Source organism: Mobula birostris, chromosome 3, assembly GCF_030028105.1.
Source record: "Mobula birostris isolate sMobBir1 chromosome 3, sMobBir1.hap1, whole genome shotgun sequence".
Classification (NCBI taxonomy): Eukaryota; Metazoa; Chordata; class Chondrichthyes; order Myliobatiformes; family Myliobatidae; genus Mobula; species Mobula birostris.
This window is the reverse complement of record NC_092372.1, coordinates 69,501,550-69,521,786: the sequence shown is the minus strand read 5'-3', so window position 1 is coordinate 69,521,786 and position 20,237 is coordinate 69,501,550. Positions and strand designations below refer to the sequence as shown.

The following is a 20,237-nucleotide window of genomic DNA, read 5'->3' as shown; positions in this document are numbered from 1 at the left end:
AGCAACTGCTGTAAAATTGGAAGCCAGAAGATCAAAATCAGGTTTATTATCACTCTTATATCACTTGACATTTACTGTTCTGCAGCAGCAGTACAGTGCAGACATAAAATTTAAAAATAAATAAATAGTGCAAAAAAAAAGCAATAATGACATAGCGTTCAAAGATTCATGGACCATTCAAATCTGTGGCAGAGAGAAAGATGTTCCTGAACCATAGGCTGTGGGCCTCCAGGCTTCTGTGCTGTCTCCCTGATGGTAGTAATAAGAAAAGGGCATGTCTCAGATGGTGAGGCACCCCATCTTTTTGAGACACCCGTGCTTGAAGATGTCTTCAGTGGTGGGGAAGACTGTGTCTGTGATGGAGCTGACTGAGTCTACAACCCTCAGTAGCCTCTGGTGATCCTGTGCATTGGAACCTCCATACTAGATGGTGACGCAACCAGTTAAGGCTGATTTATACTTGTGCGTACTAGCTTACACCGCAGCCTATGCAAGTGGGCTACGCCGTTGTGAGCATTTATACTTGTGCGTTGGTGTGTCTGCGTCGCTCTACAATCTATGCCACTGTGTTGAGTTTCTTCATGTTGAAACTCAAAACGAAGAAACTCAAACTTCAAACAATGGCGACTGAAGCTGAAGGAGGGTGAATTTTCTGTGCTTGTCCGGCCACTGAGAGACATGGACAAGGAAATGCATTTCAAATATTTTCAGATGTCAGCAGGTAGATTTGACAATTTAGTTCATCATCTCCAACCACTTATTTCGCATCAGTGTACGCACAGTATACTCACAGACTGGCAATCACCATTCAAGTTTTAGCTTCAGGTGAAAGTCAACAGGCTGTAGCAGCTAACTACAAACTGGTGTCAAGCACAGGGTCCTCCATAGTTTCGGAGGTCTGTAAGGCTTTATGGAAAGCATTGCAGCCAGAGTTCCTTCCCTGCCCTTCAGTCGCCCAATGGGAAGCTAATGCAGTGTGGGAGGAAATGCGATGCTACCAAGCAGACCAATCACAGTTGTTTCGGTCTGCGTCACCGCAATGCGTAGTTACATTTTGGGAGATGTGCATGTTAGGCTACGGCATAGGGTTCAGCGTAGAGTACAACGTAGGGTACGCTGCTACACCATACCTAAGGCGTACATTTGACGCACAAGTATAAATCAGCCTTTAGAATGCTCCACACTGCATATGGAACATAAAACATAAAAATTTACAGTACATTACAGGCCTCTTTGGCCCACAATGTTGTGCCGACCGTGTAACCTACTCTAGAAACTGTCTAGAATTTCCCTACTGCATAGCTCTCTATTTTTCTAACCTCCATGTACCTATCTAGGAGTCTCTTAAAAGACCCTATTGTATCCACCTCTGCCACTGTCGCTGGCCATGCATTCCGCACACCCACCACTCTGTGTGGAAAACGTTACCTCTGACATCCCCTTTCTACCTACTTCCAAGTACCTCAAAACTATGCCCCCTCGTGTTAGCCATTTCAGCCCTGGGAAAATCTATATATCTATAGAAGTTTGCTGGAGTCTTTGGTGACATTCCAAATCTCTGCAAATTCCTGGCAATACCAGCTTTGTGATAGCATCATGTTGGTCCACAGGACACATTCAAGGCATTAACACACAGGAACTTAAAGCTGCTGACCCTTCACTGAAGACTGGTGTGTGTTCTCCTGACTTCACCTCCCTGAAGTTCACAGTCAATTCCTTGGTCTCACTGACATTGAGTGGGGTTGTTGTTATCTGAGATTTCACCAATAAGTGGCGGCATCCACAAATTTATAAATGGATTTGAGCTATATCTAACCACAAAGTAATGAATGTAGAGAGTGTAGAGCAGTAGGCTAAGCACACATCCTTGAGGTGTTTCTGTGTTGATTGTCAACGAGAAGGGATCATCAATTTGTACTTCCCCATCACCCGATGAAGTTGTCGAGGATCCAGCTGCAGCGGATGGTACAGTTTAGAAGCCTGGTGGATGATGGTATTGAACTCTGAACTATAATCAGTAAACAGCCAACTGAGCTATGTTCTGCTGTTGTCTTGGTGAGATTAAGGCAATTGGGAGAGTGAAAGCTGCTGAGAAAATTAAAGGGGTAGGTGGGATTGTTTTGCGCCTGTAATGGCACAATGGGACTAAGGGCCCATATCTTAAAGAAATGTGAAAAATTAAATAAATGCAATATTACCTCAATTTAAAAATGTTTAGTTTACTGATTTACAACAATGTGTTTTTTTTTTCTGGTATGGTTGGCCTCCAATTCAAAAGCCAAAGAAAGCTAATAATTTTACCAGCTAGTATTCAGTTGCCAATTTTATATCAGACATTAGAGAGGTGTCTCTAATAAGATGGCAGTGGATCTTCTTCATGAATCATTTGTATCACAGTTTTTTCCAGCACCTGCAGAATATCATTTATGAATGATTTGACAGGATGCTTCATAAAAAAAAACTAAGAAATCAATAATGTGATACAGTAGTAACTTACAAGTTATCAATTTAATCATGACATTAAATCACTTCTGATGGTCAATTACCTAAAATTATTAACTTGAAAGAATATTATCTGCTATGTGGTACAGGACGTCTTGTAACCAAAGGGAAAATAGGCTGTGCCATATATTGATACAAGATCTTGATATACGAGACACTAGGATTGAACCCAAATCTCTATGGCTAGGAGGTAGCTGCTGCACAAAGCCACTCTTGTTATATAGTGAGGTTTATTCTGATTCCACGAACACAAGTAAGCCCACAAACAGTCCCCGAAGTTAGTAACATTTGCTTGTATTAATGGCAATCAAGTTTGTTTGATGATGAATATAGCTGCTAGACTGAATATGCTGAAAGGCAAGGCGCTTTCCAATCACCTATCTGGAGCATAAGGCAGTTGTCGCTTGTTTCACAACAGGAGGTACTGGCAGTGTAGAATCTCATTTTCAGTACGATTCACCTTCATCATTTAAACCCGTATAACCAATAGGCCATTTACAACAAATAAATTAAACTTCCAGCATACTTAATTGGGATACCTATCAAGCACTTTGGACAAAGACAGAGACCAGAACCATATACTATTTCAATCTTTAGCAGCCCATGGCCTCCCTTAATTCTCTGTTAGCAATGAAATGAAAAATCAACCTATCCAATGCAGAGATTAAAGGCCTATGGCAGCAGGAGTATCAATTACACTTCAGAATGAGAAAGCAATCTTGTATGAATACCATATAGGGCTAAAGAAACGCAGAAGACAAAACTAAACTGTCCTACAAGCAATAGCTCTAAATTCCTAAAAGCTTAATTGAGAACTATTAACAAACAGCCGGACAACAGAAAAAAAAGTTCATTAATTTTCTTAACTTTAATATTGGGAAATCAGGCTAAATGCAGAATTGCTTTATAAAAACATTTTCAGTCCTAACTCAAAGTATATTGTCCTATTTAACTCTGATGGTTAGTACTATTATAAAGTGCCAGCATTTAAGCATTATTTATGTCTAACAATTTTAATATTAAAATTCTTACTACAGTAGATAAACCTGCTCTAGGACAAAACCCTCAAATTGCACACCATAATCATTATCTAAAAAAAAAGGAATACCATTGCACAAATGCCTAGTATGTTCTATTACCTCCCCTCATAAAACTAAAATTATCAGTTAAATTATACTGTTCTCATCTGATATGTTCCTTTGACATCAGTCAAGATCCTAACATTTTCCATCAAACACACATACACAAATATATTTTAAGTGCCATCAATGTAATGATGTTAATGGCTTAAGAAAACAGTCCATTATTGTCACAAAGAAATGAGAAATAAATGAAATTTTGCAGACATTGTCCACACCCAAAGAAAAGAAATTAAAAAGTCTTGCAGCTTCGCCACTTAAAGTCAATGACAGTGAGGGTAAGAACCATGCAAGAGTTGGAAGTCACAAGACATTGAAACTAAAAAAAAAAAATAAATGCTAATTTACTTAGAAGTACAAAATGTCTGAGATGTAATTCTGATTTTGTACAAAATAATGTTAGTTTTTAATAACTGCAGAACAACTAGCAAAAATATCGTTAAAAGCTTTAGTGATCTGAAATCAAGATAAATTTCAGAAACAAATCTGAGTTAGATAAAGTTCCATAACTTAAAAACTACCAGCGATTGATCAACAGGAATGGTAATTAGAAGAAGCGACTACTGCTTAACAATAAAATAGAAAAACACAAATTTGCTAAAAGGTACAAAGAAACTAATTTTTATTAAAAATAGAAATGTACTCGGGACTGGGACAAAAATCATTCTTACAAGAGCCCGGAGAACAATTTCAACGCATGACTCAGGTAGGCAAAATACAATAATAGGGGAGCATAAAGGAGAGTAGCCTGTCCTTTTTGAAGACTAACATTATAGTTGAAGAAAACTGCACCACATAAACTAGCTTTCTCTGTGACAAATTTAAGGATCCTATCATCAGGATAGGAGAGGGCTGGTAAAGAAGAAACTATATTACTCATAACACTGCCTCTTTAAAGGAAGAAAGGCATGAACAAAGAAAAAAGATTTCTTATAATTATGTTAAGTCTTTGCAATTGTGGGCGAAGGTACCAGTTAAATTTGGTTCAGATTGTTTCAGATTAAAATGGCATCTAGATGCAGAATTCTTTCTTTTCTATTTAAAAACAAGAGTTGACATAGCCAAACACTCCAGATCAACTGTATCCAATTTAACAGGGAATGGAGAGTTACAAAAACCCCCCAGTTACTTAAAACAATTATTTCACTAGCACAGACTGAAGGATCAGAAAAGTAAAAGCAGCAACTAACCAGGGAAAGCAAAAAAATTCTTAAAAACCGCCCCAGTTGGCTGATTTATCGTTCCAAACATGATGGGACCGGTTTACAGAGCACAATGAGTCGCAGGGTATTCTGAAAGAGGCAAATATTTGAGACATGGAGATTACAAGTGCCAGAATCAAAACTGAACACTTTGACATGTCATAGACTTGAGTTTGTGGGATGAAGATGCATTTTACTTTATTGGTATATGATTATCAAGGTACTTACACTGGCAATACATGGTTCAATTGTTTGAGCAGTTCTCTTCAGAAGTACTTTAGCTAAATCATAAGCTTGCTTATTCACGTTCTGAAATTTAAAAAAATAACATAATTATGTGCATATTTATAACTGTGGACACTATATTCTGAATGTGTAAAGATATAAAAATATGTACATTTCCTATTCATTACCATGATCTATGAAGCAATGTTTTTGTAGGTAATGCAAATGCACATCTTTATTTCTTACAGTATCTTAACAATCATTTTTCACCATATACCTTCAGAACGAGTACTCTTCCCAAATCATTTAAACTCATGGCTCAATGCCACCTAGTCAGCAGCTACCACAGGCATCAAAGATATAAAAAGCAAGTTCATTTTTTCTCTGAGCTTTAATAGCTGAGTAACACTTAATTGGTGTTAATATCATCCTGAAGCTTACATATGTTGTTTAGTTCTCATGAAATATCAATTGAAAACTTGGTCAGAATCAACACAATAAAATTTGAATTCCAGATTGTCATTAGTGACAAAATTCTGGATTTCACATATTCTGAATAATACATGTCAGAAGTGAGGAAGTCTTTCAAAAGGCCAAAAGAATAGCAACATACAACACAAGAAAAATAGGGAAGAGTATTGGTAGATTTTTGGTCCCTTCCTCAAAATGTCTCAATCCAATATAAAAAAATAAACTATACAGGATAACTGTGTCATTGGCATATAGTTTTGACAAAACTATACTGGGGTAGATATCTAGTCTATAAATCATCAATCTTAAGCATTTTTTAAAACAACTCAGTCCAGTTACTTACTCCTAGTCAGAAAGACATACACACAGAAAAGGCCAATCAACCCGTTAAATCTACAGCTACACTAAACTTAATCCAATTTTTCACTTTCCTCACATTCTCACCATGGGTCACTGCAGCTATGATGCAATAGGTCTGTCTGTGGCACTCTATCTTCTTTCTTGGCTGGTGCAAAGCCTCCTGATGTTAACATACTGAAACTGTATCTTACATCAACTTTATAACCTTTAAAATATGTTACATACTAATTTTTAATCTAAAAGTTCTTCAGCATAATCTTTTCTAATCTATGAAAATTATCTAAATTAGTTTTAAAACATTGATTGAAGATGCAAAGAAACAAGACAAACAGAAAAATATCCCAAAATGATAACAATGGTATTTTTGAAAAACAAACTTACAAATAGTAATCAACTCGCAATAAGTCTTAAAATTTTCTAAAAACGATTCCACCAACAAACTACCTCTCCTCCCAACCACCTGTCTATCTTATAGCTGAATAAACAATGTATATTGGTAAATACAGCATGTTTATTCTTAAAACTGAATTTTAAAAGCAGAGTAACCTTTCAATTGAAAATTGCTTAGTGTATCAGCTTAAGTTAAAATTCAGGTACTGCTAGTGATTCAAAAGGCAGAATATACATTAGCTTTTATTACAAGAGACAAAGATACAAAAGTGGAGACACCGATTGCAATCACAAAGAACCCTTCTGAGAATGCATATGAAAAATTTTGTACAGGTCTGATTTCCTACCTAAAGGAGTAAAGGTTTGTAAAAGTTAGTTTGGAAGAATGAGAAGCAATCTCATTGCAAAATTAATAGAGGAATTGTCAAGGCAAAGACAGGGATGATGTCCCTTTTTACTTTGGTGTCTGGACCTAGAGTCCACTATCAAAAGGTTGGGCACTCAGAGATATGACACTGACACAGGAGAGTGGCAGAAGTAAAAGATTAGCCTCACCCTTACTCAAAGACAGATCAAGTCTGAGTGTCTCACTGGTCTCCTGTTTCAATTTTTCATGAATTAATATATATAATCCCCTGTAATAACTTCTCAATATTTCCAAAAAAAGTATGATTTTATTTTAAGTACTAAAGAAAAAACCTGCCAAAGACTTCCCAAAATATACAGAAATTATATAGATATAGAATCTGGTAAGTATCAGACAAGAGTAAGAGTATGATACTGGTTAACACTACCAAAAAACAGCAGACGGAGGAAATTGCCATTTTGAACACTAATCAGACAGTTATGTTAATTTTCTTGGAAATATTCTGGATCACCTTAAAAATATTTTGGTCAAGAAACAAACCTTGTGTGCAGGAATAAGGTTGATAAGAATGGAGTCCAGTAGGTCCTGAGTTACTCCATCTCCTTCCATGATGATAGAACTCATCAAGTCCAACATATGCATCTGAACCTTCTGATTGTGGCTGTTGCTGAGATAGGAGTATGTTAAAATGGTTAGTTCAATTGAATCTGCCTCCACTACAGAATTATAGAATGGTCACAGTGTGGAAGGAGACCAGTTGGCCTGCTGAGTTCATACTGGCTCTATACAAGAGCAATCTAACTTATTCCATTCTGTTACTCTCTCCTCATAGCCACTGCACATTCACTCTTACTGGTTACAGTAATATATCTTAGGGTGCAAAGAGTTGCTCCTCATTCGCCGAAAGGGATATCAGAGTACTTCATGATAACAGAATTTCTGCCTTATTGCTTCCTCAAGAGACCTGTGACAGTGTTAAATACATTGAAACAAAAACTTTATGTATAACCAACAGTATTTATTTAAATGCATGTTTAATGGTCAATGTATTCGCTGAATTGAATTTTATCATGCAAGTATGCCTTACTACTTGATAGAAACAGAATGAAATAAAAATTAACCAGTTTTTCTAATGTTGAAGCTTACTTTAAGTTAAGATAACTGGCTAAACCTCCCCTCTCCACTGACACCCCCAGCCTCCCCCCTCCCCCCTCTGATCCGAGCTCTCAAGATTCCAGCCTTGAACTCCAGGCCGGCTCTTTACGTGCTGCTATTGTGACTCCCGTCTCCCCTTCCCCCACCACCACTCTGCAACTCCATCTCCTTCAGATCCCATCGTCAGCTCCTGGGTCCTCAGAGGCTCCATCTTCCTCTCACCCCAACCCTCCCCTCTCCACTGACACCCCCAGCCTCCCCCCTCCCGCCTCCGATCCCAGCTTTCATCCGTGCCGGGTCTTTACCATCCCCTCCGACCTTCAACTGTCTGAGGCAGAGTGCTCTGTCCTCAGTAAGGGCCTCACCTTTGTCCCCCTTCACCCACACCTCAGTGAGTTCCGTGTTCGCCATGATGCGGAACTTTTCTTCCGCCGTCTCCAAGCCTACTTCTTCGGCAAGGACTCTTCCACCCCCACCGATGACCCCTTCTCCCATCTTCAACCCTCCTCTTCTTCATGGACACCCCGCTCTGGTCTTCTGCCTGCTCTGGATCTCTTTATCGCTAACAGCCGACGGGACATCAACCGTCTCGACTTCACCGCACCTTGTCCCCACTCCAACCTCACTCCTTCGGAACGCTCTGCTCTCCACTCCCTCTGCACTAATCCTAACCTTATTATTAAACCCGCCGATAAGGGGGGTGCTGTTGTAGTCTGGCGTACTGACCTCTACCTTACCGAGGCACAGCGACAACTTGCGGATATCTCCTCTTATTTACCCCTCCATCGTGACCCCACTAAGGAGCACCAGGCCATTGTCTCCCACACCATCACCGACTTTATCCGCTCAGGGGATCTCCCATCCACTGCTACCAACCTTATAGTTCCCACACCTCGCACTTCCCGTTTCTACCTCCTACCCAAGATCCACAAATCTGCCTGTCCTGGCAGACCTATTGTCTCAGCTTGCTCCTGCCCCACCGAACTCATTTCTGCATACCTCGACACGGTTTTATCCCCCCTTGTTCAATCCCTTCCGACCTATGTTCGTGACACTTCTCACGCTCTTAAACTTTTCGATAATTTTAAGTTCCCTGGCCCCCACCGCTTTATTTTCACCATGGATGTCCAGTCCCTATATACTTCCATCCCCCATCAGGAAGGTCTCAAAGCTCTATGCTTCTTTTTGGATTCCAGACCTAATCAGTTCCCCTCTACCACCACTCTGCTCCGTCTAGCAGAATTAGTCCTTACTCTTAATAATTTCTCCTTTGCCTCCTCCCACTTCCTCCAAACTAAAGGTGTAGCTATGGGCACCCGTATGGGTTCTAGCTATGCCTGCCTTTTTGTTGGCTTTGTGGAACAATCTATGTTCCGTTCCTATTCTGGTATCTGTCCCCCACTTTTCCCTCGCTACATCGATGACTGCATTGGCGCTGCTTCCTGCACGCATGCAGAGCTCGTTGACTTTATTAACTTTGCCTCCAACTTTCATCCTGCCCTCAAGTTTACCTGGTCCATTTCCGACACCTCCCTCCCCTTTCTAGATCTTTCTGCCTCTGTCTCTGGAGACAGCTTATCCACTGATGTCTACTATAAGCCTACTGACTCTCACAGCTATCTGGACTATTCCTCTTCTCACCCTGTCTCTTGCAAAAATGCCATCCCCTTCTCGCAATTTCTCTGTCTCCGCCGCATCTGCTCTCAGGATGAGGCTTTTCATTCTAGGACAAGGGAGATGTCTTCCTTTTTTAAAGAAAGGGGCCCCTTCCTCCACTATCAACTCTGCTCTTAAACACATCTCCCCCACTTCACGTACATCTGCTCTCACTCCATCCTCCTGCCACCCCACTAGGAATAGGGTTCCCCTGGTCCTCACCTACCACCCCACCAGCCTCCAGGTCCAACATATTATTCTCCGTAACTTCCGCCACCTCCAACAGGATCCCACCACTAAGCACATCTTTCCCTCCCCCGCTCTCTCTGCATTCCGCAGGGATCGCTCCCTACGCAACTTCCTTGTCCATTCGTCCCCCCCATCCCTCCCCACTGATCTCCCTCCTGGCACTTATCCGTGTAAGCGGAACAAGTGCTACACATGCCCTTACCACCATTCAGGGCCCCAAACAGTCCTTCCAGGTGAGGCAACACTTCACCTGTGAGTCGGCTGGGGTGATATACTGTGTCCGGTGCTCCCGATGTGGCCTTTTATATATTGGCGAGACCCGACGCAGACTGGGAGACCGCTTTGCTGAACATCTACGCTCTGTCTGCCAGAGAAAGCAGGATCTCCCAGTGGCCACACATTTTAATTCCACATCCCATTCTGACATGTCCATCCACGGCCTCCTCTACTGTAAAGGTGAAGCCACACTCAGGTTGGAAGAACAACACCTTATATTCTGTCTGGGTAGCCTCCAACCTGATGGCATGAACATCGACTTCTCTAACTTCCGCTAATGCCCCACCTCCCCCCCGTACCCCATCTGTTACTTATTTTTATACACACATTCTTTCTCTCACTCTCCTTTTTCTCCCTCTGTCCCTCTGAATATACCCCTTGCCCATCCTCTGGGTCCCACCCCACTGCTGTCCTTCTTCCCGTACCTCCTGTCCCATGATCCTCTTGTATCCCTTTTGCCTATCACCTGTCCAGCTCTCGGCTCCATCCCTCCCCGTCCTGTCTTCTCCTATCATTTTGGATCTCCCCCTCCAACTTTCAAATCCCTTACTCACTCTTCCTTCAGTTAGTCCTGACGAAGGGTCTCGGCCTGAAACGTCGACTGCACCTCTTCCTAGAGATGCTGCCTGGCCTGCTGCGTTCATCAGCAACTTTTATGTGTGTGGCTAAATTTATCATCAGTTAAAGCCGTTAAAAGTACTGCCTGAAGTAAATTTAGTCACATAATTTCCATTTAACCACTATGAACTCACTGCATTTTACTGAAATTATACCACTTTTGAGGAAAGACATTTTTGTATCATAAATTGTTTCAATGGATTATAAATAGACTCTGTTGCAAAACTGACCAAAGCAAACCTCGTCTTACACCTGGCAAAACAGAAGGGTATATAAACGATGAGGACCATAAACTGTTATGCAACAGGGAATTTTATTTAGTAAAAAAATGGCTTTCAGAACCAAAAAAATCCCTAGAATGATAAACAAAACTACAACAATAGATTCCAAACCCAGCTGGACAAATGATAACTGATAAATTTGTTATGGTACACAGTATCACCAAAAAGCAAAATAATTTAGGTTTCATTTCACTACATTGTATGAACACCCAGAAAGTTTGACATTAAGTGGAGGAATGATAGATTTTTCAATCAAAGTTATTTTAAACTATCGATAATATATTGTATGAAATGAAATCATTAAAGACGATAATTGCTAAAGCACTTTAAAAAGAAATAAAATATATTAGTCAAAATATTCTAGAAATGATCTATTTAACTCATTTTCTACTATGATACTGAGATTATTGTGGTTACATTAAATTAAAATGAAAGCCAACTTGAAGGTTGCCAAAGTACAAGTTGAAAAAAGTACATGAATTTCACATTCACCACTTGAGTACATGAATATTTTAAGAGTATGAAGCTATCATACTGAACTGGTAAAATTCCACTACCAGTAGCAGGCCAAAGACTACTTTGCTGCCTCACTGAGGTCAGCCTGCCTGAGTCCAATTAAGGGACAGTGTGACAAGACTGATTAAGGCAGGCCCGATAAAAATTGCCAATGGTGCCTCCTTCTCAAGATGCAGTGTACGCCCACTAGGTTGAGAGCAGCAGTCCATTCAGCTTTGTTATTTTAAATGCAAAAAAAAAATCCTCTTATTGAGGCTAATAGATGAATAATAGAAATTTATCCTTGTCAAAGAAAAGTGCGCAACAAGAAAGCATGGCTTCAGAGTTGGACTGATGGGTAATGTTAACTGGTGAAATACCCTTAATGTTGCACTTGTGCGGGTAGACATGCAGATGTATGAATTCCAACTTCATGAAGTTTACTGACACTCATTCACATTGGAAAATTAGTATTTCAAGCTGTATCTGATTTATTTGCAAAACAAAACAAATTACATGTTATCATCAGACATAAATCACAAATATGAGCACTCAGATGAACAATTTAAAATGACTATCTCATCACATAATGCTTGCATATTCCAATGTCCCATTCTATACCTGGGACCAAGAGAAGCCCAAATGATATGAAACAAAATTACTAATCCCACTATTTTCAAAAATCTGGACAACTTTTTCTTCATTTTGTCCCTCAAATGTTTAGTTCTCAGCACATACACAATGTTCACACTGAGTAAAAAAAAAAGCAAAGAGAAAGAAATGCAATTTTTTCTTTTATTCAACTTTTAAGAACAAAGCATTTAAAATTACTTTAAGTAACAACTAAAGCTTTGCTTACACACAGAAGCAATGGATCAACCGATAGTCATGCTTTCAAACAATCTCATCTTTCAACATGCTTAAAGTTCTACATTATCTGAAAGTATCTCAATATTGTTTTAATGTAATTGTAAGACAATATTAAACGGATTAAACTGGATGACTGGACACAGCACAGTTACAACAGTGGATCATTACACTGAGAATTGGCTTAGATAAATATAGTATTTAATTCAGGGTATTAATGAAGGTATTAAGTGACCTTAATAACAACAAAAATAGCACGATTTGTTATTGTATCAAAACTGGCCAGGTCTACTGCAAGATTATCTGTCTCTAATATTCTTCGTAGGCACAGCCTTATCTACTAAGCATTTCCAATATCCTCCTTTAGGTTTCAGAATTCAGCAACAGCTCAATTCCATTTCAGAACTTTAAAAGATCCCTTTGTTTTTCTTGTTTTCCCTCTTCTGCTCGCTCTTGCTAACCAGGTGGGTCTAGAAACATGAGGATCATGTGGACAAGTCCAGTCAGCCAAAAAATATTCTACGTTTTCCTTTGTCCTCTCTCCCACGCCCTTTCTAATATACAATTAATTTGCTTTCTCATTTTCCCAGTTCTGATGAAGGGCCATTGACCTGAAACATTAACTGTTTCTTTTCTCACAAATGCTGCTTGACATGTTGAGTAATTCCAGCATTGTTTTGTTGTTAAGATGCAGCATTCACAGTTTTGCTTTTCTATGACTTACAACCAGATTTATTCAAACCTTCTGAGTTACACAGCTTCCAAAAAAGAGGTTCATGCCACTAGCATTTCATATATTTTAGGGAAACCTAACTTATGTAGTCACACAGAACTGAAACTCAATCCAATAAAGTTTAAACAATCACGCCAGTAAACTACAAAGCTGTCTCCTACAGTTGATAAGCAATTGTGGAAAACGTAGCTTTAATAGACTGAATGCTGCTTGTGCAATACTGATTATTTTAGGTGAAGTTTTAAATGATAATAAGTATGCTATGTAGTTTTAACCTCTGCAATAGGGGTCTGAGGTACGGCCTTTCTAACGTTCCAAAACTTTAACTTACTGAGAATATTACATAAATTGCGTGACCCAAGAGTAATATTTAAGAGATATACTCCCAAATTGCAAAAGGCGATTTCAACTGGTATTTCAACTAAAAAGGAGACTCAGGGTAAAATTATCTAAACATAATGCTAAGCCTGATCTCAAATGTTCTTCAGAACATGTATTGTAAACAATGATAAATGAAAGTTTTGTTTCTTAGGTGGGTAAGGGGGCTTGGCTTATCATCAAACACTAACAAACCTCTGCAGGTGTACTGTTGAAAATATGATTGGTTGCATTGTGGTCTAGTATGACAATTTTAATGTACAGGAACATGAAGCTGCAAGGAGTAGTGATCTCTTCCCAATACATCATGGGCACTTCCCTGCCCACCACTGCTAGTATCTGCAGAAGGTGCTGACTCTAGATGGCAACATCTATTTTCAAAGATCCCTGCCACCTGGGCCATGTCATCTTTTCACAATTACCATTGGGCAAAACAGGCGCAGAAGCCTGAAATCTCACACTACCAGGTTCAAGAACAGCTACTTCCCTTCTACCATTCAGTACCTGAACCAACTGGCAAAAACCCTTAATCTCCACTAGAGTTAATCAACACTATGACCACTCTAATCACTTTATGTGAAAAAATGGACTGCTTTTTGTTTTAATTGTGTTTCTTTCTTGTAAAAATTGTGCATAATTTATACTTCGTCTTTCCTATGAATAGTGCTTATACGTGCCTACCATGCTGCTGCAAGTAACTTGCTCATTGCACCTGTGCATACATGTACTTGTGCACCTGACAATAAGCTGCACTCTGAATAGACAAGATGACAGACTTATTACCCTTTCATTAGCCCAAAGACCTGGCTTGGTGTGCACTACACCACTGATACAGCTTCCGGCTGCATTTGCCTGTCTTAGAAACTGAAGCCTTACAGTTCCCAAAGCCCATCATCCCAACACATTTAACTGGGAAATCAAAACAAAATCTCTTAGCAAGAGAGTTTCACACTGGCTTCAGTGAACAAGTACAAATTAATATTAGAGAAGAACTTTTGCAATATTACTTATTGAAAATGTATTAATATTAAAGCACCTGTCTTTTTGGAGGGTAGTAGTGGGAGCACCATTGAGAACATTACACACATACACGCACAGAATTGACAATGCTATTATGAAAAATTACAAGCAGCAAAAGAAAATATGCCAATCTATTATTCTGCACCATTAAAAGGCTACAAAGAAAAACAAAACACTTTTTATAGATACTCAAATAACTTACTTTATCACTGAGAACAGGGTCCTGAAGAGCTGTATAAAGATTTCATTACAATCTTCGAGTTCAAAACAGATGTTATAGGACTTTACCCATGCCAGATTCTATTAAACAGAATAATGTTAACTAGTTTTCACATACCAAGAGTATAATTAAGATAACGTTATTAAATATCAATAATGCATCCAGTACAGACTTTCATGTGATTCAAATTTGTATTCCAAAATAATTTTAGATGAAGTATACATAACACTTGAATTTTATTCACTATTTTCAAACATGCTGCCTAGAATTTTATACAAAATATGGCTATCATCTGGAGTCCTGCGCAGAAGTCAACTTAAAAGTGCTAGACAAAACTGACAATATGCTACATAATAATATGTAATGAAATAATGAAACCAACACTTTAAAATTTAGGTACAGGAAACTTCAAAGCAATGGGAAATCAACCAACCAAAGATGTAAGTTCAGCTAATAGTGAAAAGGTCACTGGAGGATATTTTGAAACAAGAACATACCTAGATACATTTGGATAGATTGGAAAGGGTCAACAAATGAAGTTAAAAGAAAATATGCATAAATAAAAAATAGAGCAGAAAATTGGAAGAGCTATGAAAAGCAACTATGAACCATACAGTGCAAAGGACAATTTGAAAATTAAGAGAAAACAAAGTTAATAGCAAATTATTTCTAATTAGAGACTTCAATGACCAGAATAATATTGACAAATTAGACCAATGCAGATACTCCCACTCTTTCGCTATATTTTCCATTCCTTTGAATTACAACTCACTGCCCCAGAGATGGGCAACTCTTCTGAAGGGTCCAAACAGGTATTTTATACAACAATCAAATCACAACTATACATGGTGCAAATTTAGGATAAAACCAGAAAATGCTTGTTATATCTTTTGTCCAAGTCATACAAGTTTTTAAAAATGTGCTTTATTTGCCCAATTTTGCTTTTGTCCAACATATTTGTAAGACACTGAACTTTAGAAATTCATTGAATCCACAGAAGCCACATGTAGTATTAATAATTAAGTGTACCAAGTTAAATAATCCACTTTCAGCAACAAAACACATCTGTCAACTTTTACTGTAAATTCATTTGCATGTAATTAAAACAAGAGATATTTTAACACAAAAAAACCTCATACAAGACCTCTAACCCTACTTTTGCAGCCAAATGAATTCTCAATATGCACATTTGCTCCCTCACAACAATTATTTTAAATTTCAATATCAATGGTGCAAGTATTTCAGACATCAATTTTAATTTTTCCATCAATCTAGGCCCTCAAATCATAATCTGGCAATTCATTTTCAAACAATATTTCGGATGTTTTTGATTTAAAATGTCTCATGAGATCCTCTCATTCATTTTCTTTCCAAACTGTTAACTCTCATGCTATGAAGCGGTCCCAGTAGAAATGTGAACTCCAGTAATGATAAGATTAAAATGAATGTTTTGAATCTTCAAATATTTCACCACAGTAACAGTCTGGAGCTCAAACTTGGTAATATTTTTGTTCACAGCAACATTCTTTTTGTGATCAATCACAAGTGCAAAATACAGAGTTACTTAAAAGTTTGCAATGGCTTACCTCTAATAAATAAAAATATCTATTAAACTGTGGACTTTTAGTATCCTCCAACCCCTTAAGTTGCCGGGTAATGAACATGAAAATGTCCTGTGAATTAAATACAAAATTTAGATGAAAAATAATTCAATAAAACTTGCAAAATTACTTTGTTTCCTCAAAGGCTCTGTAAATGCTGCTTTTTAATTTCAGTTGTGGCAAAATATATACAATATAAACTTTAAGAAATCAAAACTGAAGTACTAAATTGACAAGCAGCAAACTGCCTATTTTTTTGCAATGAATGCAGAAATAAAATATTAATAGTCAAATATGACCATTGGCGATTTCCTTTCATTTGGGTTACGAAGGAAGTAGATCTGTACTGTGATCCATGAGCTTCATGATCACATGTATAAAATATTAGCTTCAGATTCACTAATTTTCAATTTCAATGCTTCAACTACTCTCATTAAATTTTTGCCTCTGACTTAGTAGCCTAGACATCAGGATTAAAAATCCATAAGTGTAACCTATTTATATCATTGCAACATAGTTGGAGCAGAAGATGCTTGTAGAGAAATAACAAGCAAGGTAGTGCACACCTTCTGCTTTCTAAATAAGAGGCTTAAGCAACTTGGGCTGAACAGTTATAGATCAGGAAAACTGATGAATTAATGAATTCTCCAACATGAGAAAGGGAGCAAGAGAAAAGAAGTTTCGCTTGATATTCAACATTTCTGTTTCTAAATTCTACTGAAATACTGGGAGAGTCAATACTGAAATAAATCTTAAATGAATCACATAGGTAAATGAAGCAGCAAAAGCTGGATACTGACTGGCAAGAGACTCATCTTCTAATTGTCCTAGCTTAGTGTCAGCAATATAATGGAACAGACATCACTTATCTGCATAAACTTTGTTCCAACACTGTGTAAAGTAATTCACAATATTCATATTGGCATCATTGCCATGCCAAGCAAATATCTGAAACTATCTACAAGGTCCAGTGCAGCAACTTATCAAGCTTTCTTCAACATCAATTTGCAAACTAACAAAATTCTAACACTTAGAAGAACAAAGCCAGCAGACATGAAGGAACATCATTTCAAAGTTCAAAGTAAATTTATTATCGAAGTACACGTATGTCACCATATACAACCCTGAGACTTATTTTCTTGCAGGCATGCTCAATAAACCCATAATAGAATCAATTTGAAAGACCGCACCAACTTGGGCATTCAATCAGTGTGCAAAAGACAACAAACTGTGCAAGTACAAAAAAGAAATAATAATAATAAATAAGCTATAAATAATCGAGAACATGACTTCATCTCATGTCCTTGAAAGTGAGTCCATTGGTTGTGGAAACATTTCAACAATGGGGCAAGTGAAGTTGCGTGAAGTTATCCCTTTTGGTTTAAGAGCCTAATGGTAGAGGAGTAAAACTTCCTGAACCTGGTGGTGTGAGCCCTGAGGCTGATGTACCTACTTCCTGATAGCAGCAGTGAGAAGAAAGCATGACCTGGGTGATGGGTTTTCCTAATGATTGATGCTGCTTTCCTGCAACTTTTCATGTAGATGTGCTCATGGTTGGGAAGGCTTTACCCGTGATGGACTGAACCATGTCCACTCATTTTTGTAGGATTTTCCGTTCAATGGACTTTGGTGTTTCTATACCAGGCTATGATGCAGCCAGTCAATATACTTTCCACTACACATTTACAGAAGTTCCTCCAATGAGAGCTGGCTCATGGACCTTTGTTTCCTCTCCTGAAGCCACAATCAGTTCCTTGGTCTTGCTGACATTGAGTAAGAGGTTGTTGTTCTGGCACCACTCAGCTGATTTTCAATCTCCTCTCTATATGCTGATTTGTCACCACCTTTGATTCAGCCTATGACAGTGTTGTCAGCAAACTTGAATATGGTACTGGAGCTGGACTTAGCCACACAGTCATAAGTGTAGAGCAGGGGCAAAGCACATAGCCCTGAGCTGATGGAGATTGTGGAGGATATGTTGCTGCCAATCTGAACTGATTGGGTCTGCAAGTCAGGAAATCGAGGATCCAATTGCACAAGGTACTGAGGCCAAAGTCTTGAAGCTTTTTGATTAGTTTTGAGGGGATGATAAGACTGATATTTGTAGTCAATAAAGACATCCTGATGTACGCATCTTTGCTGTTGAGATTTTAAAGGGTTGAATGAAGAGAGAATGAGATGGCATCTGCTATGGACGTGTTGGTTCTGGTAAGCAAACTGAAGCAGACCCAACTTGCTTCTCAGACAATTAGAATTTCATCACTAATCTCTGAAAACACTTAATCACTGTGGATGTAAGTGCTACTGGACGACAGTCATTGAGGCAAGTTACCACATTCTTCTTGGGCACTGGTATATGTGAAGTCTGCTTGAAGCAGACTGCCAAAGTGGAAGTTAAAGGATCTCAGTCACACTCCAGCCAGCTGACCAGCACAGGTCTTTAGTATTTGGCTGGGTACCCAATCTGGGCCAGATGCTTTTCATGGGTTCATGAAAATTATGATGGGCAATAAATGTTAGGACTTGCCAGTGACACTCAATTGCTCATCCACTTACCAATCTGAATGGATTTTTTTTTCAATATGCATTTAACTCTGCCAAAATAGGCACAGATTGTAAATATTTATAAAACTCAGCACGGACGAGGCTACAGAAAACTAGCAATACTAGCAAATTTATAGCAGGACATCAGTGAAAACTAAATACAACTGATATAAAAATCTAGGCACTGGATCAGTTTATAAACAAAAAAAAACTTACATATAAATCATGAGCTCTTACCTTCTGTCTACTTCAATCTTTTCCCTTTAACTGAAGGAGAACTGCCCAAGTGATGCACTTAAGCAAAACAACAAATTAAAGTACTGAGTCGCTCAGAATTAGAGGCATTGTGGTAGGGGAAATAGAAATTTGCTTGCTAAATTAAACATCTGAAATCTTAAAATGAATAATGTATTACATAACTGAACAAATGTGCATCCATATTTAACTATAGCAATCACTATTCACCTTTAGTTTGTCGTGAGATGTGTAAGGAGCTTCTGGTGCATAAATTCTGAAGATATCAGCCAAACAGCATGCCACAAGCAGACGTACATCTTTGTTGGAATTCCTGAGAAAGAACTCTGAAGCCAAGTGCAAGGCCAACGGAAGATATTGCTGTTTTTCATCTTCAGAGTCCTGGTCCATATCCATGAATGTTTTAACCACCATCTGCACAGTAATAATGAACACAATGTCAAACTCTTATTTCCAAATTAACTGCAACCTATTTGCTTGACAAATGATGGAAAATGAAAATAGAAACTTAAATTCCTAAATATACAAATCGTTCTTGAAATTTAAAATTTTTATTGTAGTAGCGTATATATGCCAAAGTAACAATCTTTGCGTTTCAAATCTCACTTTAAGATTTAGAATCACATACTTTAAATCAGAACATCCTACCATGTCTTATCTGTCACAAATTCTACTTAGAATCCCATGTTCTCCACAATGGCCAGCATCTTTCCTATTAACACCAAATGACAAATATCAGTTCTTTTCTCTTTTGCCCAGCCCTTCAAAGTAAACCATGATTAATATCTCCATTTGAATTATAAATGGTTAGGTTATATAAGTAATGACTAGGCTAAAAAAAATTCCCGATGATTATATAAACTTTCATCTCAAAACAGTGCAGGATTGACACTAAATACTCATGGAAACAAGGTACTCTGGAAAGAAAGGGTGGAATTAAATTATGAGTGTGGCAGTGTTGAATATTTCACTGCTGGGAGAATGATGTCCTCAAATCCAGAACAGAAATGCATAAAGTTAGAAGGTTAAGAAGTGAGTAGAGATCTCAGATGGTAGAATCACATTAAAGCTATGGAAAATTATAAAATGTAACCCTTAAGACCATAAGCCAAATCCATCATGGGCACATCCTTCCATCCCATCAAGGACATCTTCAAACAATGGTGCCTCAAGAAAGTGGCATCCATCATTAAAGATTCACACAATCCAGGACCTGCCCTCTTCTCATTACTA

The 20,237-nt window shown here is 38.3% G+C and overlaps 1 protein-coding gene across 5 annotated transcripts in view; it reads right to left on the bottom strand.

The window, feature by feature from the left end:
- pds5a (PDS5 cohesin associated factor A) overlaps positions 1–20,237 on the bottom strand; it is a 189,658-nt gene that overhangs the window by 127,654 nt on the left and 41,767 nt on the right. For all 5 annotated transcript variants that reach the window (XM_072252836.1, XM_072252835.1, XM_072252837.1 and 2 more), the window contains exons 3-7: positions 19,215–19,418; positions 16,191–16,277; positions 14,587–14,684; positions 7,197–7,323; positions 5,072–5,152 (exon numbers count right to left, since the gene is read on the bottom strand). In XM_072252836.1, coding sequence (XP_072108937.1) covers positions 5,072–5,152; positions 7,197–7,323; positions 14,587–14,684; positions 16,191–16,277; positions 19,215–19,418 — 597 coding nt within the window. The remainder of the gene's footprint in view (positions 1–5,071; positions 5,153–7,196; positions 7,324–14,586; positions 14,685–16,190; positions 16,278–19,214; positions 19,419–20,237) is intronic.